Genomic DNA, 16,241 nt, shown 5'->3' with positions numbered 1-16,241 from the left:
CCCACTGTACTATAATAATATGCCATGCCCAGCTAAAACCCTACTGTTTACTAAGCAATTACACTGATCGCGAGCAATTTGCTCTTATCCATTGAGGAGTTCTGTTCTCCATCTCAGAAGATATTCATCAGAACTTCATCAAATTTATATGGGACCACCTGCAAAGTATACCTAGCTTTTCAAAAAAAAATAATTTCCAAATCGGTCCAGGCGTCTTTGAGCAATCGGTGAACATACATTAAAAAAAAATTGAATTTGCTCTTATCCATTGAGGAGTTCTGTTCTCCATCTTCAAAGATATTCATCAGATCTTTACCAAATTTATATGGGACCACTTGCAAAGTATACCCTATCAAACAAAAAAAAATCCAAATCGGTCCAGGCGTCTTTGAGTAATCGGGGAACATACATAAAAAAAAAGATACCAACGAATTCAGAACCTCTTCCTTTTTTTAAAGTCGGTTAAAAATATACTAAGATTTACTAACATGGTGTTATACCATAGAGTAGCAAACAGAGGCAAAGCTTCTAAGAAGCGAGCAAAATTTATAACTATTTTGGTAGGGCTGGCACTGGAGGATACAATTTAATTAACAATAGTTATTTGTTCAACAAGATGGTAAAGTTTGTTTTTGTTGTGATTGCCTAGTTTAAATATCGATCTTTAAATATCGATCGATAGATCTAAATATCGATTTTGAACGAAATCAGTCAATTTAGAAAGAATTATAAATGGTGCCAACTTTTTTAAATTTTGGTTACAGGTTCCTATTTTGTGATCCCAGGGAGCTCTAAATATCGATTTTGAACAAAATCGGTCAATTAACAAAGAATTTCAAAATGGCGTCAACTTTTTTAAATTTTGGTAACAGTTTCTTATTTTGTGATCCCAGGGAGCTCTAAATATCGATTTTGAACGAAATCGGTCAATTAACAAAGAATTTCAAAATGGCGTTGACTTTTTTAAATTTTGGTTACAGGTTCCTATTTTGTGATCCCAGGGAGCTCTAAATATCGATTTTGAACAAAATCGGTCAATTAATAAAGAATTTCAAAATGGCGTCAACTTTTTTAAATTTTGGTAACAGTTTCTTATTTTGTGATCCCAGGGAGCTCTAAATATCGATTTTGAACGAAATCGGTCAATTAACAAAGAATTTCAAAATGGCGTCGACTTTTTTAAATTTTGGTAACAGTTTCTTATTTTGTGATCGCAGGGAGCTCTAAATATCAATTTTGAACGAAATCGGTCAATTAACAAAGAATTTCAAAATGGCGTCGACTTTTTAAAATTTTGGTAACAGTTTCTAATTTTGTGATCGCAGGGAGCTCTAAATATCGATTTTGAACGAAATCGGTCAATTAACAAAGAATTTCAAAATGGCGTCGACTTTTTTAAATTTTGGTAACAGTTTCTTATTTTGTGATCGCAGGGAGCTCTAAATATCGATTTTGAACGAAATCGGTCAATTAACAAAGAATTTCAAAATGGCGTCGACTTTTTTAAATTTTGGTAACAGTTTCTTATTTTGTGATCCCAGGGAGCTCTAAATATCGATTTTGAACGAAATCGGTCCATTAACAAAGAATTTCAAAATGGCGTTGACTTTTTTAAATTTTGGTAACAGTTTCTTATTTCGTGATCCCAGGGAGCTCTAAATATCGATTTTGAACGAAATCGGTCAATTTACAAAGAATTTCAAAATGGCGTCGACTTTTTTAAATTTTGGTAACAGTTTCTTATTTCGTGATCCCAGGGAGCTCTAAATATCGATTTTGAACGAAATCGGTCAATTAACAAAGAATTTCAAAATGGCGTCGATTTTTTTAAATTTGGTAACAATATCCTGTTTTGTGATCCTAGGGATCCTCAAATATTGATTTTGAACAAAATCTATGACAGTTCAAGAAAATAGATTTTAAACACTATTTAAATTATTATCATTAACATTAAATTAAATGAAAACACGACGCGCGACGTGTACTGCAGCCCCTGAGCTTGAGCACAGGCCGAGCCGGTATAAACCGATTTCTCTCCGTACGCGACGTAGCGCCTGTGCTCACGCACACACGCGCCTCAAGCTTGTAGTAGTGTACCTATCGTAGCGCGCTTGTATGAAGCTTTGACTCTGTTCGCTACTCATGTGGTTATACAACGCAATACCACACTAACAAACACTCGTACAAACATACAGACAAGTATATACTCACACACACTCACACACACACATGGACGCACGCACACACACTTTTGAACGGTTTGAACGGAACACGGTTTTGAAATTGAAATTGAAAAAAGTGTAAGAATTTGTAAGAAAATATTTAAAAAAGGTATATCAGCCGGTTTTTTATTCCAGCTCTTAATACATGTAAAAACGTCCAATCTGTTCATTTACTTGAGCCTTTACCCTAGTACCTAATTATATCGACCGCCCCATATCAAAACAAAGTAAATGTCATTTTTCCGAAAATCGTTTTATGTCATAAGCCTAACTTTCATAGTATGTCCCGTTGTATTGTAAGGACACCCACATTAAAGTAAAATTAAAAGCTAGTAAGTCGCTTTGACCATTTTAAAACATAGTAAGTCTATGAACTGGCTAGGTTTTTTATAGATTAATGCGCCTTACTAAGTTTTTCAAAGGAATTAGATTAAATAAAATAAATATCACCCATTATCTAAATACCATGTCAAAACAGTAAATACTTAATGATGCATTAAAACTTAAAAGTAAGATAGGAAAAGTCAATGACCTCTACATGTCAACTGTTAAATATGGCTTGCAAGGGAAATACTTTGCATACTTACATAATGTTTTTAGGGTTCCATATCTCAAAAGGAAACACGGGACCCTTATAGGATCACTTTGTTGTCTGTCTTTCTGTCCGTCTGTCCGTCTGTCGTGTCTGTCAAGAAAACCGATAGGGTATTTCCCGTTAACCTAGAATTATGGGCAGGTAGATAGGTCTCAACTCTCATAGCCCAAGTAAAGGAATAAATCCGAGAACAAATTTCGTGATTCTAGATCAACGGGAAGTACTGTATAGGTTTTCTTGACGGACGGACGGACAAATGGACAGACAACAAAGTGATCCTTTAAGAGCTCCGTTTTTCATTTTGAGGTACGGAACCCTAAAAAAGAAAGTGATGCACATCTAATGAATAAATGTGTAGGCCAGTCTTCACACTAAAATATTTAAACCCCTTTAAATTAAAAACTGTCATAGCCTAGTGGTTAGAACGTCCGCCTCCTAATCGAAAGTCGGGGGTTCGATCCTGGAATCACGCACTACTAACTTTTCAGTTATGTGCGTTTTAAGCAATTTAATATTGTACATCAAATCTTTGAAAAGAGCAACCGCCGAGTTTCTTGTTGAAGACTACGGCCTAAACTTCTCTTGAATTTAAACCACTTACTAGGTTTTGATCTGAGAAAGAAATTTGACATTAATTGACAAAATTGAGAGACCTAAGCTTGTATAAGAACACAGAAGTGTCATAATTCGTGTTCACTTTGCCTAACGTCTCTCAGAGAGAGATTTAAACTGTTTCTTATAATCACTGGCCATATTTCAAATGCGAAAGTGTGTTTGTTGGTTTAATATTCAATCACGCTGCAACGGAGCAACCAGTCGACGTGGTTTTTTGCATGGATACATTTAAAGACCTTGAGAGTGACATCTCTCTCCGCATCGTATTCTTTATTGCTGAGGGTTGTGACCTCTTTCCATTATTCCTACATCTAATGGTAGGTTTTCTTGGGATAATAATGCGGTGGGTTCAAAGAGCCTACGGAACTCGACTAGAAAAACGAGATTTTGACTCTTAGTTTTAACGGTTATGAATTAGTTATTATTATCAGTGATAAAATTGATTAGGGCTGCCAGGTAAAATTACATTTATCTCGGAAAATCAAAGAGTTTCCACGAGATTTTTTCCAAGTTTGCGCTACTAAGTACATATATTATGAAGAGGAAAGGTTTGTTTGTTTGTTATCGATAAACTCTGAAACTACTGAACTACTTGCACTAAAGACATAATCATCAACATCAACCGACAGACGTCCACAGTGAACATAGGTCTTTAATAGGGTCTTCCACATGCTACGGGTTTGCGCCGCCTGAATCTTTGCGCTTGCGCTTGACGACAATCATGCTTTAAAGAAAGCAATGATGAGGTCCAAGTTGGAGCACGCTTACCTGGAAGATGCCTATTCACTCTTGGCTTGCAGGTATCTATGGTATATATGGCAGGAAACACGGCCGCCGAAATGGCGTTCCAACCTTTAGGCTCTCCCCATTGCCCGCAGCATGAATCTGAGCTTCCTTATGATGGTTATATTATGTACATATAATATCTCATAAGAAATCTCTAACACACAATCCAGCTAAGTAGGTCCAATTTCAAAAAAAGCTAGCTAGCCGACAAATCTAACTCAGTTAGGCAGCCTTCGGGAACCTTCGAGATGTCTCTCGTCCAAAATTCCTCAATGCTTGAAGACCAGTCTTTGAATAGTGCATGATGTCAGTGATGAAAAATGGATCCGAAATATAGGTCTTTTTTTGTACACAGGAAATGCCTGACGCATACCCCTCCGTCATGTGGGGCTTGCACCAAACTTGCACTACTACGAAATCCATTTCGGAACACGGCGCCCGAAACGAGGCGCGCTATCTCCTAAAAAACATAGGTATAATACCTATTTAGAACACTTACTATCTGTCATCATAATCTATGACAACCTCCGAGTATTTACCTGGTAAAACCGTAACTTTCGAATAAATTTTAGTATATAAGCAGGCTTCATTTAGAAATGAAAAAATCCCTATTTTATTTTTCAACGATTATAAACACAACTTTCATTCAAAAATAATAAGCTTAAATTCATTTTAAATAATATTTTGCGACGAAATGACGCGCCTTCCGCCATGACAGTCCAGTGGACACTGAATTCCATAGAGCGCCTGCAAGAAAATAAATAGCACAGGAAGTTTTTTGGTTAGTTTTAGATTATTTAAGAAATGAAAAACATTTAGTATAAAACTAACAGTTCAAATTGATTGCTAAACCTAAACATATCATTTTCTGGAGGTTGGCTTCAAAGTATCAAGATGTTAAAGAAAACTTTTACAGAACAAGTTGCGAACAGCAATGTTTTCAACTTGTTTTTTTTTTATTATTGGGATAATGTATACTAAATTAAAAAAGGCCCTTATAATCTTCACAAACTGAAGTTTTTAATTGCATGTATTTAATAGATGTTAATGCTTTAGAAAAATAAACAATTTACTTCAAAGTACAGCATTTTTGCGATTTGTCAAATAGCAATTACCGTTAGGACAAATCCTGACAGTCTGGTAACCACAGATTTATAAGACTATATTTGGATTTCTGTGCTGGTAATCCTGGTTATAATCCTCCAACACACAGCACCTAGGTCCTAGACCAATAACATGACACACACTATCAAAGACGTAACCGTGGACTATCAGCGAGGCCCCTTTTCTTTCGTTCCCAAGATCTACTAAATAGATCTAACCTACCAAAAAATGCTTTGACACGTCACACGACATGCCCATGGTAAGGATTTCGTGTCTCCCGACCATTTTTCGTTCACGGGAATTTTTGGGTTTCCCGGGAAATCTCGAGAATCGGGAATGTACTTTGTATCTGATTCACTTATATCCAAAGGGTGCCAATGGAACTCTATTACTAATCCTCCGCTGTCCGTCCGTCCGTTTAGTATACTGAAACAAAGAAACGTTAAAAATCTTTTAATTTGACTAACTAATTATAAAATGTTAATCAAATCAATTTAAACAGCGACAATCATTAATAAAAAATTAGCCTCAAGCTCTTATTATTTCTAGTCACTTTTGCCATAATGCTTTAAAAAACATAGACTTAATCCATAGTTTTGTGTTTCGCTAATATTCTTAAGCTTTTCGTTAATTTGATCATGGTTTTCAGAGCACAAACCACGAAAAAGTTCCCGGGAATTCCGGACTGGCGAGGCCCTTTTAAGTTCGGGGCCGTGGGCGAGGGCCCACATCGTCCACGGCTAGCTACGCCACTGCACAGTATAGTGTGTTTTGCGCCTTTAATCCCGATTTCCGCCATCGGGTAAACAACGGAGCATGTTGGAACATTAATAGTATGTACGGAACGATCTAGTTTACCAAAGCTCTGTTTGTATTGTTTGTAGGTAGGTATACCTTTACAACCAAATGCAACTCCAACAGAATTTAATAAATTCATAGCACGTGCAGTATTGTAAACTTTAAATTTTACCTAACCACACTCATACTTACAAATGCGAAAGCGTGTCTATCTATTGCAATTTCACTTATCGCGAAAAATCAAAGAGTTCCAACGGGATTTCTTAAATCTTAAATCTCCGCCCGTCCGTCCGTCTGTCTGTCTGTCAAGAAACCTATAGGGTACTTCCCGTTGACCTAGAATCATGAAATTTGGCAGGTAGGTAGTTCTTATAGCACAAGTACAGGAATAAATCTGAAAACACCGAATTTGTGGTTACATCATTTTAAAAAAAATGTTTTAATTTTCAAAGCAAGATAACTATACCCGTGTAGTTAGTGCAATTGTGTAAAGCCATCGACTAATTGAGCCTCGATAGCTCAACGGTTGAGAAGCGGACTGAATTCCGAAAGGTCGGCGGTTCAAACCCCACCCGTTGCACTATTGCCGTACCCTCTCCTGGCACAAGATTTACGTTTAATTGGAGGGGAAAGGGGAGTTTTAGCCATAAATTGTGAATTAATAGTATTCTACCTCCTATGTCCACTGTCCCTCTAAACTCTAAAGCGGAAGTTACATTCCGAAATTAGTGGCACGAAATTAGTTTCACGACATAAAGTTCACTATCAATTAATTACCTAATTAAAATTAATGTCGTGAAACTAATTTCGTGCCACTAATTTCGCAATGTAAATTATGCACCCGTCGAAATCGGTTCATCGGTTGAACCGTTGAGTGGTAAAGAGGTTTACAGACTGACACACTTCCGTATTTTAAGCCCTAGTATGGATAGATAGATAAACGTATTGATAAGATTTGAGGGAGGTACCTATTGATGATTATGAGTGTTCGTCTAATCTAAATCGAGTCGCGTGCGGCGTAGTTTGGTTGTGTTTCGAGTTGTTTTGTTTCCTAAAAGTGTCTTATGTGCAGTGACATTATAATTGGATTGGAATTAAATGAATTCTTCATAAAAGTGAAACAAAATATCAAAAAAAAAATTAGCCACTTACCTAATATTTATGGCTAAAAGCGTCTTGTCTATAACTGGCATATTAGGTACCTCCAATTATATGTAGATTTGTTTAAAAGCGCTTCAATAGGTGGGTCCACACCGGACGATCCATCGATCCCGCGATCCGCGATCCAGGATCGCGGATCGTGGATCGTGGATCGTGTTATGCCGATCCACTCTTGGAAACTTGCGATCCCAAATATGCGCTCCAAGCGATCCTAAGGCGATCCGTGATTCAGCCAGTCTAACTCTTGTACGATATGGAGTCACACGTACAACGGCGGCGTCTTGCCGTTGCAGCAGTAACTTTTATTTTGCTTAAATGCTTGCGCAAAAAATCACAAAAAAGAAAACGACGGTTTTGGGTGAAACAAATTTACAAAAATCGCTTGGAATCTGGGACTCAGCTGTACGCAGAGTTAGTGTCAGATAAAGTTGAACACAATTTTGCAAGAATGAATGCTAATCAATTTGAGATATTGTGTTCATTATTAAATAACAAGCTAAGAAAGAATGATACAAATTATAGAGATGCCATTACTGTGAAGGAAAGATTATTACTAACATTGAGATTTTTAGCAACTGGAGATTCGTACGTCAGTTTGCAGTATCTGTTCCGCATTTCCAAACAGTCTATATCGATAATTATTCCTGAAGTTTGTGAAGCCATCATTGACCTGTTAAATGATTATGTAAAGGTAAGTAAAACCATACTTTATTACTCAATAAAAAAGTAGTGTATTACAATCATAATTTAAAGAAGTAACATGTTTACAATTATTAATTATTTTTTGAAAACATGATATAGGTAGGTACTTATTTAATTCGGTGGTGACTGTGGAAGTGAATAATCCTGAGGTTTCAGAAACTGGGACTGCGATGAATTGGAGGCTAGATGAGCAGACGGTGATGTCTGTGGAATTGGAGCTGGATAATTTTGAGGTTGTAGAGACTGGGACTGTGATGAAGTGGATGCTATTGGTGTGCCAGGGTATGAATTAGTGTAATATCCATAATTGCTATCCCCATATCTTCCTGTGTCAGCTTGAAAAATAACTTGGCATATAGCATTTTTGACATTAACTAATGTTACTGCATCATATTTCCGCAATTCAGTAGATATATACTGCCCGAAAGCAATGTAAGAATCAGTTTCCGGTTGTGGTGGCTGAGCACATTGTTGCAGAAGTTGGAAAGCCTCTGAAAGAGTTTCATCTGATATGTCATCTGCATTATTAGAAGTAGTTTTCTTTCTTTTTTTTGTTCTTTTGTTTGTTGTTTGGACACTGGATTGTGCATTCTGATCATTCTGCTCTCTACTCTGATCTGTGTGGTGGTTGGCTCTCTCCGGTTGTGTGTCACTAGTAATGTTACTGTTCTCGTTTTCGCTCACTGTAGTATTAACTTCAAGTTCCCCATCAGTCGTATCAGATTCTACCTGTAACAACAATTATTATTACTATTTACTGCTTATTCTTATTTTCAGCTTTATATTATAATTAAGATCTCCTTTATTTTCAGGTGCCGTCAACTAAAGAAGAATGGCGTACAGTTTCTCAGCAATTCGAGAATAAGTGGAATTTCCCACACGTGATAGGAGCGATGGACGGCAAACACGTCGCTATACAATCGCCTTTTAATAGTGGCAACGACTTTGATAATTACAAATTATTTCCTAGTATTGTTCTTTTTGCATTAGTAGATGCAAATTATAGGTTCCTGTATGTGAATGTTGGGACTAAAGGCAGAATATCAGATGGAGGCGTGTTCAAAAGCACAAATTTATATAAAAAACTTGAAAAAAAAGAGCTAAATATTCCTCCACCGGAGATATTGCAAGTTCCCTATAAAATTGAGGTACCCTATTATATACTAGGTGATAAAGCTTTTCAGCTTAATGATTATACTATGAAACCATACGATGGTACACGGGAAAGGGGTTCTTGTGAAAGAATTTTCAACTACCGACTGTCAAGAGCACGTAGAGTAGTTGAAAACGCGTTTGGAGTACTTAGTTCTGTCTACAGAGTCCTGCGTAAACCTATGCTTTTGGAACCAGAAACTGCGACTAAAGTCGTGCTGGCAACGGTTCATTTATATAACTACTTACGCAGTAATCCTAACTTTATATCGCCAGGAACGTTTGATACAGTACAGGAGAATGGAGATGTAATACCTGGAAGCTGGCGAAATGAACCGCCATCACAATCGCTACAACCGATGGCCGTCGTACCAAGAAGAGCAACAGAAAATGCCACTACAATACGGTCCCACTTAGCAAGACACTTTGTTACAAACCATACAATAGTTTGGCAAAATGAATATCAGTAAACTAATAGCTCACAATATGTTCCAATGTATCGCGTGTGGTTCCGGGTTCATTTTTATCCGCCATAAAGTCGAAGTCATCATACGCAAACCACTTTGATTTATATGTATCTTGAGCACCTGAAATAAACAAGTTACTCATTAAAATAACCACGTGTATTTCTAACAGCTTAAATGTAAAAAGCGAAATCACGTGAAATCCACAGTAAATATTATGATGTAATTACTTATAATAAAATATATAATTTTAATACCTACAGATAAAAAGTAGCTTTGTTTTCTTACCGGATCCAGTTATACGGCTTTGCTTCTCTCTGTGTTTCTCCCTTCTGTAGCCTCCCGCCAGAGATCGCATTTTTTTCTTTAGGTTCTCGATCGACTTATTCCCCATTTCACGAGAAATCTGACACCAAGCATCATCTCTAACACCTCTATTGGTGTAATTAGAATCTTTGGGATCCCATAAACATTTAAATTCTTTATAAAGCGATATCAAACGGCGACTTTCTGAGATGTCCATGGCGAGGTGGATCGCGCGAACCAACACAACCGTCCACACCGCGCGCATCACGCAACTGAGGCACCTTTGAGGCTGGCACAAAAACCGACCGCACACGGATCGCGCGAGGTAGGGAGCGCGCGCTCCAATACGTGCGCATGGATCGCGCGCGGCACGTCCACACCGCCTGCATCTTTGGATCGCGCTGCTGCCGCGCGCGATCGGAGCGCGATGGATCGTCCGGTGTGGACCCGGCTAATTAAAGACGGTTTTTTTTTTTTTTGTATAGAAATATAAAGCAAGCCTCTACTTTGTAGGTATGCCTTAAAAACTGACAATGAGTAATCGCAAATAGATAAAAGTTTTACAAACTCATCGATGACTGAACATGACGTTATCGAATATGTGTTACGTGCTAACCAGTTTGAATGCTTCTCGTATAATCGTTCTAGTCATCACAATCTACATGGTTTTCCTCGTCTACACTTACAACGAGAAACTGTATCAAATAAAAATTCAGAGGAAGGACATATCGTACCTTAACCACAAGAAAATAAAGTACATACTCCAATGGACGCGAAGGTTCAGCGCGCCATTCGATTTCATGGGCGAAGGTAATTCAATGTTTATAAAGCAGAAGTGTAAATACAACAACTGTTTTGTAACAGATGATAAAGGTTACTTTGTCGAGCAGTCCGATTTTGATGCGATCGCATTCAACGGCCGTGACGTCATTAATCTGTGGCCGTTTCAATTTCCATCCAATCGATCTCCTAAACAGAAATACATATTTGGAGCAATGGAGTCACCAGACAATTTTCCTGCGTGTGATGAATCCCTCGACGGATTTTTCAACTGGACATGGACTTATAAACTCGACTCAGATTTTCGTTGGGGATACATAACTATATTCGATTTGAAAGGGAATGTAATTGGTCCCGCGATAGACATGAAGTGGCCTGAATTAAACCCAATTAGCGAAGAGCTAAAGGTCAAATTGTCGAGTAAATCCAAAGCTGCCGCGTGGTTGGTTTCACATTGCGATACTAAAAGTCAAAGGGAGATCTTCGTAGATGAGTTACAGAAGGAGCTGGTAAGCTACGGGTGGACAGTGGATATCTATGGCAAGTGTGGCACACTGAGTTGCCCGAAAAGCGAAACACACACCTGCTTTAAGAAGATAGAGAATGATTACTACTTTTACTTGTCGTTTGAGAATTCGTTCAGTGAGGACTATGTGACGGAGAAGCTGTTGGTTGCTTTGGAAAATTATGCTGTGCCGATCGTGTTTGGTGCGGCTAATTACTCCAGGTAATTTTTATTTCGTCGTCGTCATCCGATGGACGTCCACAGCTGGACAGAGGTCTCATTTAGGGTAGCGTGGTGGACTACGGCCAAACCCTTCTCATTCTGAGAGGAAACCCGTGCTCAGTAGTGAGCCAGCCATGGGTTGATGATGATGTCAATATCATCATTAGCTTGTGGACGTCCACTGTTGGACATAGGCCTTCCCCAAAGGGTCACACCACATCCAATCAGCCTTCCTCATCCAGTCAGTCTCTTTACATATATCGTCGGTCTATCGTGTTGGATGGCGACCCTACGCTTGTTTATACGCCATCCAACGACCTCTACGACAGACCCGGCCTGCCACTTCAGCTTGCTAATAGTTTAAGCTATGTCAGTGACCTTGGTTCTCTGCGAATCGCCTCATTTCAGATCTTCTCCCTCAGGGATAAGATGTAAGTACCTACCTATCTATCTATTTGGTAGGTAGATATGATTTAATACTGGTATTTGAAATAGTTTCATTATCAGTTGTATTGATTACCTAGTAAATCAGAATCACATTATTTTGTGGCTGGCACCTACTGCATGCCTACGCATTTCTTATCAGCGTATATTACCTAGGTGTGAATTATAGTAGTCCGATCTCTAATTTGGTCTATGAATTTATTACTTACATAGTAGGTACCACAGAACTCCTAAGGTAGGTACCTAACTGCAGAAAATCTAAACCGGACAACTCGCGTCGCTTACGCGTTTCTCCGAGGTTTCTGAGATTTGTTTACCTTTTAAGCAAACTAAGGAAAAACGGGCTATGTGTCTGTATGTATGTAATACTTTATTGCACCACGAAATATGTACAAATGACGGCTATAGACAGGATAACATAATAAGTAGGTAAGTAGATACTCGTAGGAACATACTACGCGGAATTTTATAATTAGATTTTAGATTGAAGTACCTAATACCGATAAACTGCAAAGTTGCAGCCACAAGACTGTAAGCGGTACAGCATCTCATCTCAACAAGCGCAAGATAACAATATTCCCAAGTGCTAATAAAGTTAGCAAACTCCTGGCATAGTATTCGTCAGTCTTATCTGTAATCTGTCGATAGGTTACTTAGCAACGTTGGTATACTTCGCGCCGATTTTCTTGACTTTCTCTAAACTTTTTCTCGTCCCAAAAAGAGGGGTGTTATAAGTTTGATGTGTGTATCTGTTTGTGGCATCATAGCTCCTAAAATAATGAACCGATTTTAATTTAGTTTTTTTTTGGTTTGAAAGGTGGCTTGGTCGAGAGTGTTCTTAGCTATAATCGAAGAAAATCTGTTCAGCTGCTTGAAAGTTATCAGCTCTTTTCTAGTTAGGTTTTTGTGTCGGGGGTTTTTTAAATTTTGCGTTATTAGTATTGCTAAAAAAGGATGTAACATGAATTTTACATTTGAAGACTCTAAAAATTGCACACAAATTCAAACGATGGGCTCGTGACTGACAGCTAAAGCCACGAGGTTTGACAGCTCTAAATTAAAACTGTCAAACTGTGTCTATCTTTTTCATATTACATTAGTAAGAAGAGGATACGACTACTCTATTTAATTGTGCTCACAATCATGTCAAAAATTGTAGGGTATTTTTACCCGATTGCGGCGAAGGCCAAAAGAAGAGTTAAGTGTTTGTCCTGTATGTACCACATGGCACATACAATTACAGTTCAACGGTTCAACCGATATCGATAATAATAAAATTAATGGACTAAGAGCCCACGAGGGCCAGGCCTTCGTTATTTTATAAGAGCTGAAAGTTTATCTGCATATTGTCATCAACACAGGGAAGAACGATCAGCTACTATGAAGTTTGGACCATAGTGGCTTTGGGAGTTAACAGGTAGGTATATACCTAGGTAGGTTTTTTCAAAAAGCCCGTAATCCATAATCCGTTTGACCTAAGATTTTTCATGGCGTCATCTAATAGGTACCTAGTTAAGTACATATATATTTATGAAAATAAACTCGTTACCTAATGTACCTGAATATAATAAATGATTGTATCCACAAGGTTATCTGAAAGGATCAACCTAAGGTTTTTTAAGCGGCATAAAATATAACAGTACAAACTACAAAGTAGGCTTTATTTCGACCGAATCTATTTTTTTTTTCTCTCTCGTCTGGCTTTACAAAGATTAGCCAATGACAAGTTTGTAGTTACATATTTGTAACAAGTAACAAGTTAGATAAACTATACAAGTATGGACCCCGTCTGTGCCGGCGCTCGCCGACACACGCACGGCACCCACTTAGAGCGCTTTCCAGTCAGTTTTAACAAAAAAAAAACACTCCAAAAAGGCAGAGCACGCCCGCCAGCTAACACCGACACAGACAAAGTCCCGACCGAACCTAATGTACTTACTTACTCCCAGTATACTGTAGTGACCAACTAAGTATAGTAAAATGGCATTTTTAGGATTTCGTAGAAAAGAAGGGAGCTTAGTTACGTCATGTTTATCCACAGAGTGGTCTGTGTGTTCATCCGTCTGTATTACAGCCGTTTGCTTCAGAAACTATCATAACTAATATTCTTAGTTTCTAACGGATAGTTCACCACTGGTATGCCCTTGCGGCTTAAATTAAAATTAGCACAAATAAAGGAATGAATCTGAAAATCGTAACAGCACATAAAAAAAAATTAAAATGTGTTTCAATTTTCAAAGTAAGATAACTATGCCGAGTGCGGTAATATGAAAGGGCTTTACCTGTACATTCTAAAACAGATTTTTAAGTATTTATTTTATGTTTAATAGTTTTTGAGTTATCGTGCAGTGTTGGAAAAAATACACGAATGTGATGCGCGAGTCTGACTCGCACTTGGCCGCTTTTTTTTTAAATTTTGTATCTTGTTGCAGGTTCCTTCCACCAGGCAGTTACCTGGACGCGAGAGAGCTCGGCGTGGAAGAGCTAGCGCGAGAAATGAGCGAAATAATAGGAAATACCACCAGATACCACGACTTCTTCCGCTGGAGGAACCACTACGTGTACAAGGAAACATCTCAAGAAGAGGACATTTGCAAGCTATGTGAAATGATGAACAATGAAGAGAAAGTCTCTGAAGTCAGTGTGTGGAGTGATTTCAGGACGTGGTGGAACGGTGAACGGTATGAGATGAACTGTAGGTAATAAGGGAGAAACAAGAATGATAGAACACTGTAGATAATTTAAAATAAATAAGAAAGCGTGAAAAACTATTAATATTATTTAATCACAATTAAATATTAATAGTTATTCAATTATTAATATTAAATCTGTCTGTGATCAGGTCGATATAAAAAACCTCGATAGCTTAGCATATTGAGGTCGCGGTCTTTGTATTTTATTGAGGTCTCTATATTTTGATAATTCAAAAGCACTTGTAATACTTGAATAAAAATCTATTCTATTCTTTTCTAGTGTATACCTAGAGCGAGGCTGATTTCGATGTCACACTTGACCGAGGATATAGGTCATCATTTCAGCGCTTGAAACAAAAACTGTGTCTAATTGTTTTGTTATTGTCATGGTCGTGATGGCTCAGTGATTCATAAAATGGATTTTGTCGAGCGTGGAATCGAGTTTTTTTATAAAATCTAACACTGGTTCCATTTCAAATTACTTGTGCAAACAATCATATCAATCCGCTGTTAGCCGCGGCTTATTGGATGCATCCCATTGCATGGTGTAGCTTCACGCTTTTTTTTATTCAGATACAAGTTAGCCCTTGACTGGAATCTCACTTGGTGGTAAGTGATGATATAGTCTAAGATGGAAGCGGGCTAACCTGGAAGGGGAATATAGCAGTTTTAATAAGTACTCTTTGGTTTCTACACGGCATCGTACCGGAACGCTAAATCGGTTAGCGGCACGGCTTTGCCGGTAGGGTGGTAACTAACCACGGCCAAAGCCTCCCACCAGACCAGACCAGACCAGAAATTTAGAAATTATAAAATTCCAAACCCCTGCCGGGAATCGAACCCGGGACTTCCCACTAATAAGACCACAACGCTTACCACGGCGCCAGGAAGGTCGTTATAAGTAGTTACTGTTTCCCTGTCCTAAGGATAGGTAGGTATTATACCAATTACCTACTAGGTACTTAATGGGTTTTTAACCCCCGACCCAAAAAGAGGGTTGTTATAAATTTGACGTGTGTATCTGTCTGTGACATCGTAGCTCCTAAACGAATGAACCGATTTTAATTTAGTTTTTTTGTTTGAAAGGTGGCTCGATCGAGAGTGTTCTTAGCTATAATCGAAAAAAATCAGTTCAGCCGTTTGTAAGTTATCAGCTCGTTTCTAGTTTTCTTATAGAGGTTTTTGTGTCGGGGGTTTTTTAAATTTTGAGTTACCTATTCTATGATTTGTTAATACATAAATGTTATAGTGTTAAATAATATTCAAAACAAAATATTTCATTATTTTTATTTATATTTCATAAGGCAGATACAGAATTTCAGGCAGCCATTAATTTTAACCTAGGTGATAATAAGGCACCTAGGTTGAGAGCACATTAATATAATTATTATTATCAACTAGGTAACATGTATTTTGCTCTGAAAATATTATTTTGTACGTAACATAGGTTAAGTACCTATGTAGTACCTAGTACAGTGGACCCCCGGTAATCCGGCCCCTGTCTAATCCGGCACCCCCTGTAATCCGACATGTCTATTACATTGCGACATGTATTATTATTGAATATTTTTGACAATCTTCTTATTTTAATATGTACATTTGTTTGTACATATTTAATTCCTAATGTAAAGTTATTATTTTTTGTAAGTTCTATAGCATTAATGACGTTAATATTGTTTAATTTACTAAATT

At 37.8% G+C, this 16,241-nt stretch overlaps 3 protein-coding genes across 4 annotated transcripts; 2 read left to right on the top strand and 1 right to left on the bottom strand.

Moving 5' to 3' along the window:
- The first annotated feature begins 7,361 nt into the window (after positions 1–7,361).
- LOC123874296 (protein ALP1-like) lies at positions 7,362–9,620 on the top strand. Of its 2 annotated transcripts, XR_006797883.1 has the most exons (3): positions 7,362–7,972; positions 8,140–8,265; positions 8,796–9,620. XR_006797883.1 is itself a non-coding variant. In XM_045919544.1 (2 exons), the coding sequence occupies exons 1-2, from the start codon at positions 7,535–7,537 to the stop codon at positions 9,603–9,605; spliced, it is 1,248 nt and encodes a 415-aa protein (XP_045775500.1). In that variant the 5' UTR covers positions 7,362–7,534; the 3' UTR covers positions 9,606–9,620. The 2 variants fall into 2 exon arrangements, 1 of the variants encoding a protein (XP_045775500.1); XM_045919544.1 differs by lacking the exon at positions 8,140–8,265.
- Positions 8,014–10,358, bottom strand: LOC123874303. Its single transcript, XM_045919560.1, has 3 exons — positions 9,888–10,358; positions 9,619–9,722; positions 8,014–8,712 (listed from the first exon to the last, which is right to left on the bottom strand). The coding sequence occupies exons 1-3, from the start codon at positions 10,168–10,170 to the stop codon at positions 8,095–8,097; spliced, it is 1,005 nt and encodes a 334-aa protein (XP_045775516.1). The 5' UTR covers positions 10,171–10,358; the 3' UTR covers positions 8,014–8,094.
- Positions 10,359–10,364: 6 nt separating this feature from the next.
- LOC123874298 (alpha-(1,3)-fucosyltransferase C-like) lies at positions 10,365–14,628 on the top strand. Its single transcript, XM_045919545.1, has 3 exons — positions 10,365–11,412; positions 14,289–14,555; positions 14,593–14,628. Exons 1-3 carry the CDS (start codon positions 10,490–10,492, stop codon positions 14,594–14,596), a joined length of 1,194 nt encoding a protein of 397 aa, XP_045775501.1. The 5' UTR covers positions 10,365–10,489; the 3' UTR covers positions 14,597–14,628.
- The last annotated feature ends 1,613 nt before the right edge of the window (positions 14,629–16,241 follow it).

Source organism: Maniola jurtina, chromosome 18 (assembly GCF_905333055.1).
Source record: "Maniola jurtina chromosome 18, ilManJurt1.1, whole genome shotgun sequence".
NCBI classification, from domain to species: domain Eukaryota; kingdom Metazoa; phylum Arthropoda; class Insecta; order Lepidoptera; family Nymphalidae; genus Maniola; species Maniola jurtina.
Note: the sequence above shows the minus strand (reverse complement) of the source record. Positions and strands in the feature narration are given on the sequence as shown.

What these genes read in the sequence shown, in the direction of transcription:
- LOC123874303 (XM_045919560.1), bottom strand. Translation starts at nt 10,170, where the DNA reads ATGCGCGCGGTGTGGACGGTTGTGTTGGTTCGCGCGATCCACCTCGCC. An exon ending in AAGCCGTATAACTGGATCCG is followed by an intron (nt 9,723 to 9,887) that starts GTAAGAAAACAA and finishes TGTTTATTTCAG; the next exon opens with GTGCTCAAGATACATATAAA. An exon ending in GCGATACATTGGAACATATT is followed by an intron (nt 8,713 to 9,618) that starts GTGAGCTATTAG and finishes TTGTTGTTACAG; the next exon opens with GTAGAATCTGATACGACTGA.
- LOC123874296 (XM_045919544.1), top strand. Translation starts at nt 7,535, where the DNA reads ATGGAGTCACACGTACAACGGCGGCGTCTTGCCGTTGCAGCAGTAACT. An exon ending in TGTTAAATGATTATGTAAAG is followed by an intron (nt 7,973 to 8,795) that starts GTAAGTAAAACC and finishes CTTTATTTTCAG; the next exon opens with GTGCCGTCAACTAAAGAAGA.
- LOC123874298 (XM_045919545.1), top strand. Translation starts at nt 10,490, where the DNA reads ATGACGTTATCGAATATGTGTTACGTGCTAACCAGTTTGAATGCTTCT. An exon ending in GGTGCGGCTAATTACTCCAG is followed by an intron (nt 11,413 to 14,288) that starts GTAATTTTTATT and finishes ATCTTGTTGCAG; the next exon opens with GTTCCTTCCACCAGGCAGTT.